The sequence below is a fragment of the Falco biarmicus genome (genome assembly GCF_023638135.1).
Source record: "Falco biarmicus isolate bFalBia1 chromosome 22 unlocalized genomic scaffold, bFalBia1.pri SUPER_22_unloc_4, whole genome shotgun sequence".
Lineage (NCBI taxonomy): Eukaryota > Metazoa > Chordata > Aves > Falconiformes > Falconidae > Falco > Falco biarmicus.
The window spans coordinates 15,351-31,109 of record NW_026611670.1 but is presented as its reverse complement, the minus strand read 5'-3'; the positions used below and the strand labels follow the sequence as shown (position 1 = coordinate 31,109).

The following is a 15,759-nucleotide window of genomic DNA, read 5'->3' as shown; positions in this document are numbered from 1 at the left end:
CCCGGCTCCGGCCGGGGGGAGCCCAGCCGCCCCTCCGCCCCGAGGACCCCACTCCCGGACCGCGATGGCAGCGGAACCAAAGCGCAGGGGCGCCGGTGGCGGCGGGAGCGGCGGGAGCGGCGAGCCGGAAGTGCGGGGCCGCGGGGCCGGAAGTGCGGGCGCTGAGGGGCGGCCATGGGCCGCAGCCGCTCCCGGTCGCCGCCGCGGCGTGGTAAGGGGGGGCGGGAGCTGGGAGGGGGGTCGGGGGAGGCCGGGGGGTCGCTCCTGGGGGTCGCTCCCGCGCTGAGGGACGGATGCGGCCCCGGCGGGACGGGGCCGCGCTGAGGCGGGAGAAGGATCCGGGCCCCTTGGGGGAGGCGGAGCAGCCAGGCCCGGGGCGGGGAGCGCGGGGGTCCCTGGGGTTGACCCCAACCTTGGGCGAGGGACGAGCCCCCTCCAGGGCGGGGGGCGGTGGCGAGGTCTCGGCTCTTCGCTCCGGGCGAGCAGAGGCTCCGTTCCTCCCGCTCCCCCCGCACGCCGCCTCCCGTCCCCCTCCAGGCACCTCAGCTTTCTGGGGAGCGATCTGCCCACAGGTCGGTCACCCCGCTCCTGGGTGAGGGGCTTTGCCTGCTGCTCATCCCACCTCTGTGGGTGCTGGTGGAGGCCTGCGAGCCCAGCCGCGGGCAGAGGGGCCGGCCGGGCGGCGGGTGGGGGTGTCGTTACGGCGTCTCTCTCTGCTTGGAAACTGTCGCAGCGTCGACGGGATTGTGTTTGTCAAGCGGGCGGCGCAGGGGGAGAGACGTGAGGAAGCAGAAGCTAAATGGAGCGCTGCCTTTCTCCATGCAGAGCGCAGGCGTTCGCGGTCCACCTCCCGGGAGAGGGAGAAGAGGCGCCGGGAGCGGTCCCGGTCCCGGGACAGGGACAGGAGGAGGAGCCGCTCTCGCTCCCCGCACCGCAGACGGTCCAGGTGAGGGGCAGAGGCGCCAGCGCCGGGGTGGGGACGAGACGGGGAGCCCGGGTGAGGTACAGGGGCAGCGGGAACTCGTTAATGCTGTGAAACAGAGCCGGGGAGCCACAAACCCGCCTGTGTTTGCAATGCCAGGTCGCCGAGACGGCACCGATCCAGCTCCTCTTCCCCGCCGCGGGTGAAGGAGAGGCGGGATGAAGAGAAGAAGGAGGTAAAGGACTCCAAAGGCAAAGAGCGTCAGATCACAGGTGAGGGGGTGGATTTTCCTTGTTAAATACGTCCCAGGTTCCTTGCTTGGGTTGGGTTGGGGGATGCCTGGCTACTTATTTAAAATGATTTTGTTGAACCCCCATGGCTGCGTTTGCTAAACTCTCGTATTTTGTTGCCTTGGCAGAGGAAGATTTGCAGGGCAAGACAGAAGAGGAAATTGAGATGATGAAAATGATGGGTTTTGCCTCTTTCGACACGACGAAAGTGAGTGCAGATCAGGGCGGTGGAGCCTGCAGCTGCCTCCTCTGGGCTTGGCAGTGTTGCCGTGCCCTTTTTGGGGCCAAGATACCGAATATTGGGACCTTTCTTCTTCATGTCTTTCAGGGGAAGAAGGTGGACGGCGCTGCGAATGCGTACGCCATCAACGTGTCCCAGAAGAGGAAATACAGGTTTGTGCCCAGCCTTTATTTTCTGATAGAAAGAGAATTTCTTTAATGAGGTAACGCAGCGCAGAGGAAACTCCGTGGCTGCACGCTGAAGCTGCTGCCTCTGGGTGATGCAAGGGGGTGATCCGGCTTCTCGGGCCTTCAGGAAAGAGTGAAGTTTGCGGTTTTTAGTGTCAAACAGAGGTGAGAGGCCGCTGGTTTCTCTTGGAAATGGCGAAAGCAGAGGTGAGTTGCGAAGGAGCACGTTGCAGGCAGGTGGGATGTGCTGGGTGCGGCCTGAGTGGAGTGGGAGCAGCAGCCATGCCCAAGCAGCACAGTTTGCCTGTTTCTTTGGTTTACCAAAAAACCAACCAACCCCACCCCCATATGTCAATTTTGTTTCCTTTTTGTGGGGAAGCCGAGTGTACAGCCTTGCAGCACCGCCAGCCTTCACTTTGCCGGGTGCTGGTCTGGCAAGTGCCAGGGCCCTCAAAGGATCCAGCGCCGCCTTGCCCGGAGGTTTCCTGCCCGTGTCCATGCAAATCTGCAGGGAATTGGCTTCCCTTGGGTGGTTTTGTGCGGATTTCTTTAGAGCTGGGAGCCCCGAGGGGGGGGAGGCTGGTGCTGACGCCGGTGCCATCTCCCTGCCCACAGGCAGTACATGAACAGAAAAGGAGGATTCAACAGACCCCTGGATTTCATCGCTTGATGCTGGGCTCATTGTGGGAGAACCACCCGCCGAGGAGGATTGCACTTCCCTGCACACGCGGGTGGCTCAGAGACTGGACTTCGGAGGAATTGGGCTTATTCCCAACGAATCCCGTGGCGCTCGCCCTGCCCCGCAGCCACAGCGGGTACGAGTCACCGTTTCCCAGAGTACTTTTGTTATTTTATTTTTTACAGTATCCCTTGTGTTTTGTTCCTTGCTGGGATTTCGTTCTATTTTTCCTGTTGTTTTCCGACGTGGCATTTCCCCATTACAGTAACACCTCCCACCCCCCGTATTTTTCCTTTTACAATCCCAGACTGGAGCATGGGCGAGGAAGGCAGACCCCTGGCTGGTTGTTTTCCTGTGACGCGGGGACCTTACGCCCCAAAACGCTTCAATTCCCCCGTCACATAGATAGATATAAATTTATACAATTAAATTAAACTGCGCATGGCCGCGCCACCCCCTGTTTGGGGCCTTTTTATTGCAAAACCCGCTTTTTTTGCTGATTTTTTTGGCGGCCTGGCTGGGTGTTTTCTAACAGCAGGGTGTTCCGTTGGCCTCTTGACTTCCTTGTTAATTAAGGAAGGCTTTTGCTAATTAACACTAGACTCAGTGGGGTGGGGGAGGCTGAGGGAAGCCCTGGGGTCACAAGTGGGGGCTGGTTCACCCCCTGCCCCAGCTGTGGGTTTGGGGAGGGAAGGGGCCAGGGGGGCTCCCCTTGTCACCTGCTGTCTAGAGGGGGACAGGTGCCCCCGGGGGGGCTGTGGGATATGGAGTGCTGCACTGGGGTGCTCCCAGTTGGGGGGGGGGGGGGGGCTTTGGGCCTTGTTTACCCTGGTAGGGGGGTCTGGGTCCTGCTGAGGGGGTGGGCCTTGCTTGAGGGGGGCCCTGAGTGATTCCTGAGGCGAGGGGGCCCGGTCTTAGGGCCCCCCCATTCCCCAGGTGCTCCCTGCCCTGACTGGGGGGCGGTGCCCAAGGGGTCTCTGCCCTGGAGTGGGGGGGTCCCAGCCTGCGGGGGGGGGTCTCTGCCCTGGGGTGGGGGTTTCAGCCCGGAGTGGGAGTGCCCGGGGGGGTGTCTCTGCCCCGGGGGGGGTGTCTCTGCCCTGTGGTGGCAGTCCTTATTCCAGGGTGGGGGTCCTTGTCCCGGCGAGGGGTATCCAGGGGGTCCCAGCCTGGCGGAGGGTGCTCGGGGGGGTCTCTGCCCCGGAGTGGGGGGTGCCCGGGGGGGATGTCTCAGCCCCGGGGGGTCCCCGTCCCCCCGCCCCGCCCGGCTCACGTTGCCAGCTGGAGCCGGCGCCCCGCCCCCTTTGCACTCCCCGCCCCGCCATTGGCTGCCCGGGCAGGAAGTGAGTCAGGGCGAGGGGCGCGGCGGGGCGGGCGCTCGGGGCCGGGGCGGGGGCGTGGCTGGGCTAACCGCAGGAGAGCGTGGCGCTCTCAGCCAATAGCGCCGCGCGGGGGGCGTGGTCTCCAGCACGGCCTCCACCCTCCGCCGCGTGTTGGGCTGGGCCTCCTACCGCCTTCCTCCAATGAGCGGCGGCGGTGGGGGGGCGACGCCCAATGAGAGGCGGCGGGGGGCGGGGTGGCAGGGGCCTGGCGGAGCGGCCGGAGGCGGACCCACGCCGCCGTTCCCGGCCCGGCCCGGCCCGGCCCGGCGCGCCATGGCGGCTTGCGGCGGCCTCAGCATCCAGCTGCTGCTGGAGGCGGCCGAGTACCTGGAGCGGCGGGAGCGAGGTACCGCCTGTCCCCCGCCCTCCCCCCCCCCCGGCCCGGGGCCGCCCCCCGCCCCGGGCCCGGCGCTGACGGCCGCCCCGCTGTTGTGTTTCCGCAGAAGCCGAGCACGGGTACGCCTCGCTGCTGCCCGGCGGGCGGGCCGGGGGCGCCCTGCGGCGCCGCGCCAAGGCCAGGAGGGGCGGCGGCGGCAGCAGGTAACGGCCGGCACCGGCGGGGGGGGGGGGACGGTAACGGAGCTTGGGCCTGGCCCCCACGCCCCGGGCTGGGCGGGAGGGGGCTCCGGGCTGCCCGGGGCCCGCCTGGCATGGGGGGGGCTGTCACCGTGCCCGCCTGGCGGAGGGAGATGTCGCCGGGTCCACCTGGCGGGGGGGGGGACGACTGGCACCAGGCTCGTCATCACCGGGCAGGTGGCCCAGCTGAGGTGTCACCAGGAGGTGGAGGACGGTGAGGTCTCGCTGCCACCGGGCGTGTGGCCAGGCTGGGGCGGACCCCGCTGTCACCGGGTGCGGGGGCACGGTGAGGTCCCACTGTCACCGGGTGGCTGAGCCCGGTGAGGTCCCACTGTCACAGGGCGTGGGGCCAGGCTGAGGGACCCTGCTGTCACCGGGTGCCAGGGCACTGTGAGGTCCCACTGTCATGGCACACCTGGTCGGGCTGGGGGGGACCCGCCTGTCACTGGGTGGCCGAGCCCAGTGAGGTCCCACTGTCACTGGGCATGTGGCCGGGTTGGGGGCGACCCCGCCGTCACTGGGTGGCTGAGCCCGGTGAGGTCCCAGCGTCACAGGGCACCTGGCTGGGCTGAGGGACCCTCCTGTGACTGGGTGACTGAGCCTGGCACGGTCCCACTGTCAGCGGGTGTGTGGCCAGGCTGGGAGGGACCCCACTGTCAGCAGGTGCCAGGGGCACGGTGAGGTCCTGCTGTCGCAGGGCGTGTGGCTGGGCTGGGGGACCCTCCTGGCACCGGGTGCCAGGGTCACGGTGAGGTCCTGCTGTCACCAGGCATGTGGCTGGGCCGGGGGACACTCCTGTCACCGGGTGCCAGGGGCACGGTGGGGTCCCGCTGTCACCAGGTTGCCGAGCCCGGTGAGGTCCTGCTGTCACGGAGCACCTGGCTGGGCTGGGGAACCCTCCTGTCACCAGGTGACAGAGCCTGGTGCGCTCCTGCTGTCACAGGGCGTGTGGCCGGGCCAGGGGACCCCGCTGTCACCGGGTGCCTGGGGTACAGCGAGGTCCTGCTGTCACCAGGTGGCCAAGTCCATTACAGTCCCACCATCATGGGGCATGTGGCTGGGCTGGGGGACCCCACTGTCACCGGGCACCTGGCGGGGCTGGGGGGGACCCCGCTGTCACGGGGAGGGCTCAGGCTCCAGCCCCACAGCCCCCCCCCCCTTCCTCCTCACACCCCCACCAAGAGGCTCCTGTCGGCACCCCCCACCCCCAATTCAGACTGACGCACACCCGCCGGGCCGGGATCCCACCGGAACATCCCGGCGAGGCGTGGGGGGAATCCTCCTGCCCCAGGCCCGAGGCGTGCGGCCTGCGGGCACGGCGGGGGCGTTGCCGGGGGGAACGTGGAAGTTGGACTTTTCGTTTCGGGCACGCGCAGCCAAGGCTCGGGAAGTGAAACTGCTCTCAGTCTGCCGGGATTCTCCCTAAGGAACGCGAGATTCTTCTAATACGCTTTTGGCCGAGCGCGGGGGGGTTGTTCAACGCTTAGATTAAGTCACCTACTGCTGCTTTCCTTTGAAAAAAGGAAATTTCTTCATTATCATCCCCAAAATCCATCCAGAGCCTCAACTCGGGTTATTCCCTGCTGATGCTAACTGGTTCCCCGGAATCTGGAAATCCCTTTAGTCCGAGCTGAAGTTGGCTCTGAGCAGTTACGTTGTTCTGCAGGAGCGAGTCCCACCAGCCTGGGGTTTGTGTGGGTTTTAGGGAGTATTTAATTACACCTCCCAGAGCCGTGGATTAATTGCTTAACGCTCTCGTGTCTCATTTTATTTGCTCGCTCTCCTGGTTTGTACAACGGGAACAGCCACCTCGGAGCCACTGCGAACCTGAGTCGCCGTGCTGACTTCTTCTTCCTTTCCAGTGGCCGTCGTGGTTTGTTCAGTCGCTTTAATGATGTTAAAAATTACTTGTGTCCTCGCTGAGGTGCCGGTACCGGCTGGCTTTCCGGAGGGCAGGCTCCGGAGTGCCGCCCCTGCACCGGGACGTGCGTGCCCAGCCCCCGGAAACGGCTCCGAGAGCCACCGCGTCGGGCAGAGCGAAGCCTGAGCATGTTCCCCCCGACACGTCAGGGTGGCCGAGCGCTTCCCGCCTGGCTGCCCTGCTTTGGGCTGTTTGCCCAGGGAGGAGCGACATGGCGATGTCACCAGATATGTCACGTTTTTCTGGTTGGGAGCAAACTCGTCAGCGTGACGCAGCGACAGCTGCCCTCGCAGCAGATACCGCCCGGAACGCCCTGCCGGTTCTGTTCCCACCCTGATTCCTGGTGTCTCGCTGGTTCACGGGGCGTTCCCGTCTCGCTCCCCGTGCGGGGTGCCGGGGCCAGCAGGCTCCCGTTAGCGGAGCAGGAGGCAGGTGAGGTCCCTCCGTCTCGTCTCAAACAGGCTCCAAGGGAATTGGTGGGTCGCACCTTGCACACCGCTTCAAATTTCCTTTCCGAGGATGTGGGGCTCGTCCTTTGCCAAAGGCGAATGGTAACAGCAGGACGAGGGTCCGTGTTGTATTAAAAAGACAAGGGGCAGCTGCAGCGCGTGCGTTACCCGGCGCCTGCTGTGGTTTGCAGGAGAAACGGCGGCGTCTCGCAGGCGGTGCTGGTGCTCAGCTGAAGCGCTGGGCTGATGGCGAGGGTTCAGGTGGGGGGAGGCGCCACCAGCGGCTCTGGGGGCCCGCAGCGAGGTGGGCTGCCCACCCGGGGTGAGGCTGCGGTGCCCTTGGGCCCCCTCTGATCCCCTGTCCCCTTTCACCCAAAAATAAAATCCATCAGCTAAGGAGCCTTTTTATCAATATTAGTGTTATAGATACAAACAAACAAAGCAGCCCCCGTGCTAAGAAGGATTCTGAGGCAAAGGCACAAGAGGGAGCGAACTGGTTTTGATAAACACATAGTGGTGATGGGAGCCTTCATCCCTGTGGATGCTCGAGAAGCGTTGGGTTTATCTGCGACCGCGGAGGAGCTCGGGCCCACTGCAGCCCAGCGCCTCGCGGGGGCGGAGGGCTCGGTGTGACGCACGGGACTTTTAGCCGAAAAGTTTAATGGAGGGATCATCCCGCGGGAGCCGAGACCCGAGTCCTCCCCGGCTGTTTGGCGCTGCTGTGCTCGGGAGAGCTCGCCATTCCCGGGGAGCATCTCGGCTGGGACGGAATGCCGTCGGGAACCGAAGGAGCGCGGCTGGGATGAGTCCCATTAGAAAGGCAGGAGGGCAGCGATGCTTCCCCCACGGTGATCCACCACGAAACGCTGCTGGTGAAGCAAAGACCACCACGGCGAGTGTCTCTGGCCGGTGCGCCGGTGGCATCCCTCCTTTTCCCTCTGCCATCAGGGCCTGGGGCAAAGCAGCGCTCCCAGAGCCAGCGCGGGCTTCCAGGTTGGCATCCTGTGTGAAAACCCGGTGTGTTTTTCACGTCTTTTAAGTTTTCAGGCACATAACGACGTCTTTCCTGAATCGGAGTAGGTGGCCTCTGGAGCTGTAGGGAGAGCGTGGGCAGGGAAGCGGCTCTTCCCTGAGCGTCAGTCCCGGTGACGCCGGCAGCGTGGCCTCGTGTAGCTGTCCTGAGGTTTGACGGAGAGAAAATTAGTAGTAGCTCGTGTTTTCTGCCTTCTCGGAGCTTTGTCAAAATGAGGAGCTTCAGGGGAATTTGTGGGGGGATGGAACGCCCTCCTGGGCTCTGGCGTGGTATTTGGCATCTCCCGTTGGTTGTTGGGCGCGGGGGATCTCCCCCTTGCACCTCGTCTCTCAGAACGGGGCGAGCTGCCAGGCAGACGAGTGGCCGGGCAGGAGCATCCGTGCAGCTGCCCAGGAGCCGTCGAGGCGCTGGGAGCTCCCGGTCACCGTCACGTGTGGCCGGTGTCTTCCGAGCTGGCCTGGGCTCCCGGCACGGGGCGCGATGGCTCGGACGCTGTGCGGGCGTCACAGAGCCACCAGCTTTCCCCGAGGTGGCACCGATGGGCTCCATCTCCTCGCCCCACGTGCCGGGAATTGCAGATGCTGCTCTTGCTCTCTCTGCCTTTCTTGTGCAAGAAGTCTTAAAAAACGCGTTAAACCCCCTGTGCGCCCGCGCTGCCCAAAACCCGCTCTCTGTGCGGCCGAGGCTGTTGCAGGTTTGTGCTGGGATGGGGCAGCTTCCCTCCCGGTGCCCCCTGCCCGCGCCGGGCTGCCCTTCCCCTTCTGCACCAGGAGCCTCCCCAGCCCGTCCCGCGCACCGACTTGCATCGTGGCACTGAGGCAGCTGCTCGGTCCCGGTCCCGGCTCTAACTCTTGAGCCTCGCCGCGTTCAAACCCCATCTTACAGTTTTACTGGCCCTTTTATTGCCATTTCTCTGGCAATTCCTCCGGTGCGCCGAGCTGTCTGCATCCCTCCCGCTGTTTTCACCGCTGCCGGGGCACCGCGTGGCTCTGAAAGCCCTTGGGATTAGCAGCTTTTCCGGGGAATGTTTGCTAAAGCCCGTGTGTTAATCCTGATTAGTGAGATGGAGGAGTTAGTAACTTGTTCTTTTGGGTTTTTCCAGGTCGACGCACAATGAGATGGAGAAGAACAGGTGAGCGCTGGAGGCTCACGGAGCCGCGCCGGGGTGGATCGCTGCTTTCCCGGGGCTGGGAGCCGAGGGGATGCTGAGGTGGGGCCGGCAGGGAAGGGATGGGATGTCTGGATAACGTGGACACTGAGGAGGTACCCGATGCTGCTCAGGTTTGAAGCGTTCCCTTTCCTGGGCTGCCGGAGCAGCTGTGCGACGAGGAGGTGGGAATATTTCTCTCCTTTGCCAGCTCCCGGCTCGCTGGGGAGCCCCGGAGCAGCATGGCTCCCACCATCCCACCTCCTGGCTCGCTAGGGGGTATTCCCAGCCCCCTCCCCACTCCCAGGGCAATCCCCAGCGGAGCGTAGGGCCATGAGCTGCACCTCCACGTCTCTGGGATTACTTGTGGCAGAGCCGTGTCGTCCGGCGGAACAACAGCTTCGTGCCCTCAGCAGGCTGCTCCCGTGGCGTGCTCGGACGCCGCTCCGACCTGCCGTACCATGCAGGGGCGTGAGCCCCGTCGCTTTGTGTCTTTAAGGGGCAGAACTGCCCGTGTCCCGAGCGACACAGGTTAGAAAAGGCCAGAGAGGTTTATTCCTCTTTTGAAAAGACTGAGAAAATCAACATTTGGTTACTTTGGGCTCACCTTGCGTGCCTCTTGGTTTAGACCAGAGCCGTGTCGAAATGTGTCGGCGGCATTGCACAAGCGCCTGCGGTAAATGCTCTGTCTTTTCCGCCCCTCCGGTGCAGGGTGGAGGACGGAGCCTCCACCCCCCTTCGCCCCTCGCTTCTCCCTGGAGATGCCTCAGTCCTGCCCTGGGGCGGGCGAGCTGGTCAGTCTTGGCCTGGACCAAATTTTTCCGGCTTCTGGCAGGAGGAGCCGCGGGGCTGGGTGCGGGGCAGGATGGCTGGCGGAGCCTGGGAAGGTCCTTTGCAATGAGTCCTCTGACGGTTTTTTTTTCTTCTGTTGTTATGAGCCAGTGGGATTTCTGGGTTTTTTTTAGGTGTGGCAGCAGTTCAGCTGGGTGAAGTGTGGCAGAAAGGTGCTTTTATCCACGCTGCACCCCCACTTTGACGTGGAGAGCCCCGCTCGGACGTTGTGCAATCCAGAAAGTGGCTGGGCGCTCCCCCCCACACCCCACCACCCGGAGCGGGCTGGCTTTTTCCATTGTTTTTTCTGGTGTGAACAGCCAGCGTGACAAGGTTCAGTTGGGTTTTTTTAGCAGAAGTAGCCGAGGATTCGGCGGGGCTGGCTCCTTGTCCGGAGATCTCGCAACCCATCGCTTGGAAGCCAGCGCAGCACGGTGGGACGGGTCTGCACCGCTCCCAGCAGCGCTTCCTCCCCCTGCTCAGGAAAATAATATTTGCCAAACTCCTCTTGGAGCCCGTTTGGGATTTACCCAAAAAGCAAAGACCCCGCGCTTGTTTGCGTGGTGCTTTGGGAGGGCCGTGCTGGAGGCACGTGCCCGTTCCCCCCGTGCACCCCGCACGGCACAGGCGGGTGCTTGCAAAATCCCACTTCGCAGCTGCCTGTGCCCGTCGGGAATTTCAAAGGCGGGTGTTGCAACCGATGCCCGAGAATGTGACCTACATCCCGGGGCGGGAGTGCCGGTGGAGGGGACCCAGCGGTGCTGGGAGCGTCTCGGCTGCTGGCGGATAAAGGCACTTCCCTGGGGTGACGGCGTTTCCCTTGGCGGGGGTGCGCAGGCGGTGAAGCATCAGCCTGTGTGTTAACGCAGCCAAAATCCGGTGTCGGGTGTGGAGACCCCGGGTGTGGGGACCCCCAGCGCGCCGCCGGCCAGGAGCGTGGTGCTGCTCAGCACCGGCGTTCCCTCGGGGAGCCGGTTCTGTGTGTGCCCAGGCGATGGATCCCAAACCGGCTCGTTCCTACTAAAAACAGGGAAGGGAAGCGCTCCCAAGGGACACGCCGCCGCCTTTGCCGTGTGGTATCGGCCCAGATGGCTTCAGCCGTCGGCGGTGACTGAACGGCATTCCTGCGGCGAGGCTTTTTGGCAGGAGAAAGACCAAAGGGGATACCCTCACCCCGAAATTCCAGGTCTTTGGCAGCCCCCCGCCAGCCGGCACCCCGAAAGGCACCGGCAGGATTCGGTTGGTGGGGTTGGCTGGAGCTGGACCCGGTTTTTCAGAAACATCCTTTTGTCCAGCTGCAGTTTTCCCCCGGTGTACGGAAGCCGCCGGAGGGTGGGAAGGCACGTGGTGCCACCTGCCCCCGTACCCCCGCGCAGGGGGTGACACGGGCAGCGGGTACCCGAGCGCTCAGCACCCCCCGTCTCCCCACAGGCGTGCCCACCTGCGGCTCTGTCTGGAGAAGCTGAAGGGGCTGGTCCCGCTGGGGCCCGAGGCCAGCCGGCACACCACCCTGAGCCTGCTAACCAGAGCGAAACTGCACATCAAGGTGAGCCCCGCGCCCGCCGCGGCGGTGCCGTAACCTGGGGGGGGTCCCCATGGGGCTGCCGGGGTGCCCGCATCCTTGGACGGGATGATGCTCACGGCCGGGTCAGGGCGTTGGGTTGGAAACAGGGGTGGGGGGTGGTGCTGCGGGGGGTCAGTGTCGCCCTTCCCCCAGTTGGTGCGATTCTCCTTGTGCTCCACAGCCCGATTCCCACCTGGCGCCCTGCGCTGCCGCCATGTCCAGAGGATTTAGGGACGCAGCTGGTGGCAGGACGGGAGCGCGGCTGCTGGTTTCTTTCCCTTCTAGACTAGTCCGTACTTTGGTTTGTGCCCTTCAGCCTTCGACCCACCTCGCTGGGTGCATTTTGAGCTCCATGGGCCAGGAGATGAGCGGGAGAGCGCTGGCATCAGGCTGCGTTCGGCTCTTTAGTTATCAGAAAGTCTGCAAATACGTAAATGGGGGGGGGGGGCGGCTCCAGCGTGGCCGTCACACAAACCATCGAGGGGGAGCATCCCTCACGTGCCTTCTCCAGCCACCCTGGGCCAGTTCCATCCTGCTCCTACCCCAGGCGCTGCGCCCTGCTCCGGGGTCTGTTGGCTGGAGGGACGATAAAAATTGCGTCCACGACTCGTGCGGTCGATGTGGGAGCCGGGACCCCCCGGTAGCTGGTGTTGGGCGCGTTGGGTAGGGAGGGCAATGTTTGCCGTGCGGCTGGTGCTGGGGGTCTCAGCGCCGGCCCTCTGCTCCGCAGAAGCTGGAAGACTACGACAGGAAAGCCGTGCACCAAATAGACCAGCTGCAGCGGGAGCAGCGGCACCTGAAAAGGCAGCTGGAGATGCTGGGGATAGAGAGGGTGAGGATGGACAGCATCGGATCCACCGTTTCTTCGGAGCGCTCCGACTCGGATAGAGGTGAGACCACGCGCTCGGGATGGAGCGGGGCCGGTGGGGGAGGGGGCTGGCCGGCGGCGGCGTAACGCTGACCCTGCCTCTTGCAGAGGAGATAGACGTGGACGTGGAGAGCACAGATGACCTGCCCGCGGAGCTCGACTGGAGCAGCAGCAGCCCAAGCGACTCGGACGAGAGAGGCAGCCTGCAGAGCGTCTGCAGCGACGAGGGCTATTCCAGCGCCAGCGTGAGGAGGCTGAAGCCGCAGAGCAGTCACAAGCCTTCCCCGGGTTTATAAGATGCAGCTCCCGTAGCCGTTCCGCCCGTCACTGTTTCCCTTCTGGATCTCCTCCGGTAGCACACCAGCCCGTCCCGATGTTCTCCTGCGCGTAAAAAATCTTCCTGCACCGCCGACCGAAACGAAGCTGAGCTTTGCCGACGTCCCGAAACACGGCGCAGGGCGGCAGGTAGCCAGCTGCTTCCCGGGGCTCGCCGCCTCCGCTGGCCTCCACTTGCCTCCACTGGCCTCTGCTGGCCTCCACTGGCCTCCATTTGTCTCCGCTGGCCTCCACTGGCCTCTGTTAGCCTCCGCTCGCCTCTGCTCATCTCCGCTGGCCTCCTCCCACCCAGAACCCCTCTCCGCCAGACCGTTACATTCCAGCCACAATTTGAAGCACCCGAGAACGTCGCAGCAGTGACGGCGACCCCCAAGTCCAGGCTGTTACCGCCCCGTGTTCCCAGATCTACTCCACGTTTTCCCCGCGACGCTGTGCACCGTTAGCGGGTGGCAGGGCCCCGAGGCGGAGTTGTTGGGTGAGGATGTGAGGGCAGAGCCGGCTTCTGGCGCGGTGTAGATCCGGGGGAGAGCAGAGGCGAGTTGGCCGTCGGCAGGCGGAGCGCTTCAGCGGCAGCGTGTCTTGGGACACGTCTCCACCAACTCCAAATAACCCAACTCCGAATAGCCCAGGCGGCAGCGCAGCGGCATACGCCCAGCCTGGCTCTGCCACCTTCCCATGGCCAGAGCACGGCTGACGTCGAGGACGCTGCTTGGGAATGCTCTGGGGCTGGGCTGGCATCGCCACCCCTCTGGCAGAGCCTCGGGTCGGACGCCTTCCGTCTGGGAAGTTTTCTGTCCTACCTAAATCCGAAACGGTCCCTGCCCCCATCCCGTGTCCCGTGCACCGTCCCAGCTCCCGCATGGCGGCTGCGTCCCTGCTCCAGGCGAGCGCTCCTGGAATTTCCTTTCCACGCTTCTTGTCTCGGGGACAATTTATTTCTACCTCGGAGAGATGAACAAAGATTATCTCCATCCCTTTAGCACAAAACACAAAGATGATGCCTCATCTGTTTTACAGAAGCGATGCCCGGCCCCCCTCGAATCCATCGTTTAGCAATTCAGCAGTTTAGCAATAACCCGGCGGCGAGGGGGAGCGGGGGGCAGCTGGCGGCGCCCGAGGGGACGCCACGGACCTTGAGCCCCCCCTGGGCACGCACCGGGCTCGCGGGGGACTTCGGCCGCCACCTGAGGGAGACGAACCCGAACACGCCAAGGAAGGGCCAGAGCCCTTCCCCCCAACCCGAGGGTGGGGGTCCCGACCAGGGAGCACACGGAGATGTACGGCAAACACCGAGCTATAAATAGTATTTATTTGTTTTTCTATGGACTGAAGATAACGTTCTTACGACTTTCTGCTTTTATAGATGTTCTGGAAACTTTGATACATCGAGGTCTGCTAACGGAGAGGTTTCTTTTCCCCTTAAGCCAGTCAAAGGTCTTTCCCACCTCTCGCTCGATCCCTGTCGGCACCCGGCGAGGAGCCACTTCGTGCTCCGAGGGCTTTTCCGAGCGGCAGGAGACAAACCCGGGCGTCCCGCGCTCTGCGCAGATCCCACCAAGGAACACCGAAAGCCACCGAGATGCTCCACAAAGTGCAAGCGAATGAACGCTATAAAACTCAACTCTTTTTTTTTTTTTTTTTTTTTTTCCTCTTTTTTTATTAAATCCTAAATCTATTTTTGGATGGTTTGAAGCCTTTGAGAAGCGAGAGGATGGGAGATGGCGCTAGTGCAGCCTTCACAGTCTCGGCTTTTTTAGCCCGTGCTGGTTTTAAGAGAAAAAATCAAAACGACAAGGGATATTTACTGTTTGTTTGGGTTTTTTTTAAGCAGCTGGAATTTTCCAACATCCGACAGATTTGCACTGACCCGTGGTTTGGATACCTTCAGCATCCGTACGCCCCAGGCGCAGCAGCCAGCCTTCGGCGCAGGAGCTCAAACCCCCACGCTTTCAAAAAGAAGGGGGGGGGAAAAAAAAGGCAAGAAGAGGAAAAGTACAGAGGGGGGAAAAAAAGGGGGAACATCACCTCAAGGCCTCCCGCACCCTCTCCCAGAAACCAGCTTGGGAATCCCAGCTGCGCCGCGGATCTTGCTGCCTGTGAGCAGGGAAGGGCGACGGCGGGATCAGGACGCGCCGTCGCGGTTGGATGGGAGGTAGAAACCGGTTGGGTTTGGGTTATTACTTAGATAAACCGAGGTTTAAGGTTTCCACTCGGCATAAATTATTACTTTTTTCAGTCTCGTGCCTTTTTGAGTTACCCACCACCTTCTGCTGGTGAAACGCCGTGGGGGGGGGTTGCCCACCCACCCCTTTATTTTTTTTCTGTCCCAAAGTAATAATTACCGGACCTTTGCACTGTTGGGATGTGCTCCTCTCCAGCCTGAGGACGAAGAGAAACGGGAACCCTCCGAAACGATGCACTAACCTGGAATGGGGCTGGAAACCCAGCGGCTGATTCCCGGGGAGCGGCCGGGACCGTCTGCGGCACCTTTCGGTCTCGCCAGGCGCCCGGTGGCTGTGCCAGCCTTTTCCTGGAATTCACTGATCCACCAGCATTCCTAAGAAATAAGCTGCAGGAAGGACATTTTTGTAGATTGTGATTTTAAAAAAGGGGGCGGGAGGAGCCGCTCGCGCACCCCGCGTTTACGACGGATCGTTGCACAGACGGGCGCGAGGCCAAACCGCGCAGTTTTGGGCTGGTTTTTTTTTTTTTCTTTTTCCTTGCGGAAGGCAGATCCTGAACCTCCATCCCTGTCTCCCTGAGACGGGACCCACCTGCTGGCAGAGAACGGGGCGCTGCTGGGAACAGGGAGCTGCCCAAACCCCTCCGGAGCCGATGGTCACCCCGGCGCGTTGCTCCCGTGCCCCACGGTGCAGCCGGAGCTTTGGGCATCGCCTGGCCCCGTTGGCAGCGGGTCCCGGGTCTGGATGCTGCCCCGTTCCCGGAGAAAAGCTGCTGCAGCCCAGCTCCGCGCCTGCTCCCTGGGAAGCACCACGTCCTCGCTCTGCCCAAGCCACGAGGTTCATTTCATCCCGTTAATTCACCCGGCGCCGCCGCACCAGAGCCAGCCGAGTGTTGGGATTTTGCCTTTTTGACGTGCTTCCTTTGCACTTTTCCATCTTTTTTGGTCCCTCTCGTTTCTTCTTTTTGCTTCCCAAGAAGCCAACCCGCTCCAGCATCAGCTTCACCTTGGGCAGCCGAGAGCCAGGCAGGGGCAGGTGGGAGAATCCCGGTTCTGTTCCCAGCCCTCCGGTTCCCGCTGTAAATACGTCGTTATCCCGAATCCCGTGCCAGGCCCAGCCCGTGGTGCTTTTTACAGCCGTTTGGCACGTCCGCGTTGTCGAGGCCCTCGGCCG

At 63.1% G+C, this 15,759-nt stretch overlaps 2 protein-coding genes across 2 annotated transcripts; both read left to right on the top strand.

The window, feature by feature from the left end:
• The first annotated feature begins 110 nt into the window (after nt 1-110).
• Nucleotides 111-2,513, top strand: SNRNP27 (small nuclear ribonucleoprotein U4/U6.U5 subunit 27). Its single transcript, XM_056326017.1, has 6 exons — nt 111-211; nt 826-946; nt 1,082-1,194; nt 1,341-1,420; nt 1,541-1,605; nt 2,236-2,513. The coding sequence occupies exons 1-6, from the start codon at nt 175-177 to the stop codon at nt 2,288-2,290; spliced, it is 471 nt and encodes a 156-aa protein (XP_056181992.1). The 5' UTR covers nt 111-174; the 3' UTR covers nt 2,291-2,513.
• A 1,386-nt stretch (nt 2,514-3,899) lies between these two features.
• Nucleotides 3,900-14,638, top strand: MXD1 (MAX dimerization protein 1). Its single transcript, XM_056326016.1, has 6 exons — nt 3,900-4,024; nt 4,122-4,218; nt 8,760-8,789; nt 11,067-11,181; nt 11,930-12,089; nt 12,176-14,638. Exons 1-6 carry the CDS (start codon nt 3,952-3,954, stop codon nt 12,361-12,363), a joined length of 663 nt encoding a protein of 220 aa, XP_056181991.1. The 5' UTR covers nt 3,900-3,951; the 3' UTR covers nt 12,364-14,638.
• The last annotated feature ends 1,121 nt before the right edge of the window (nt 14,639-15,759 follow it).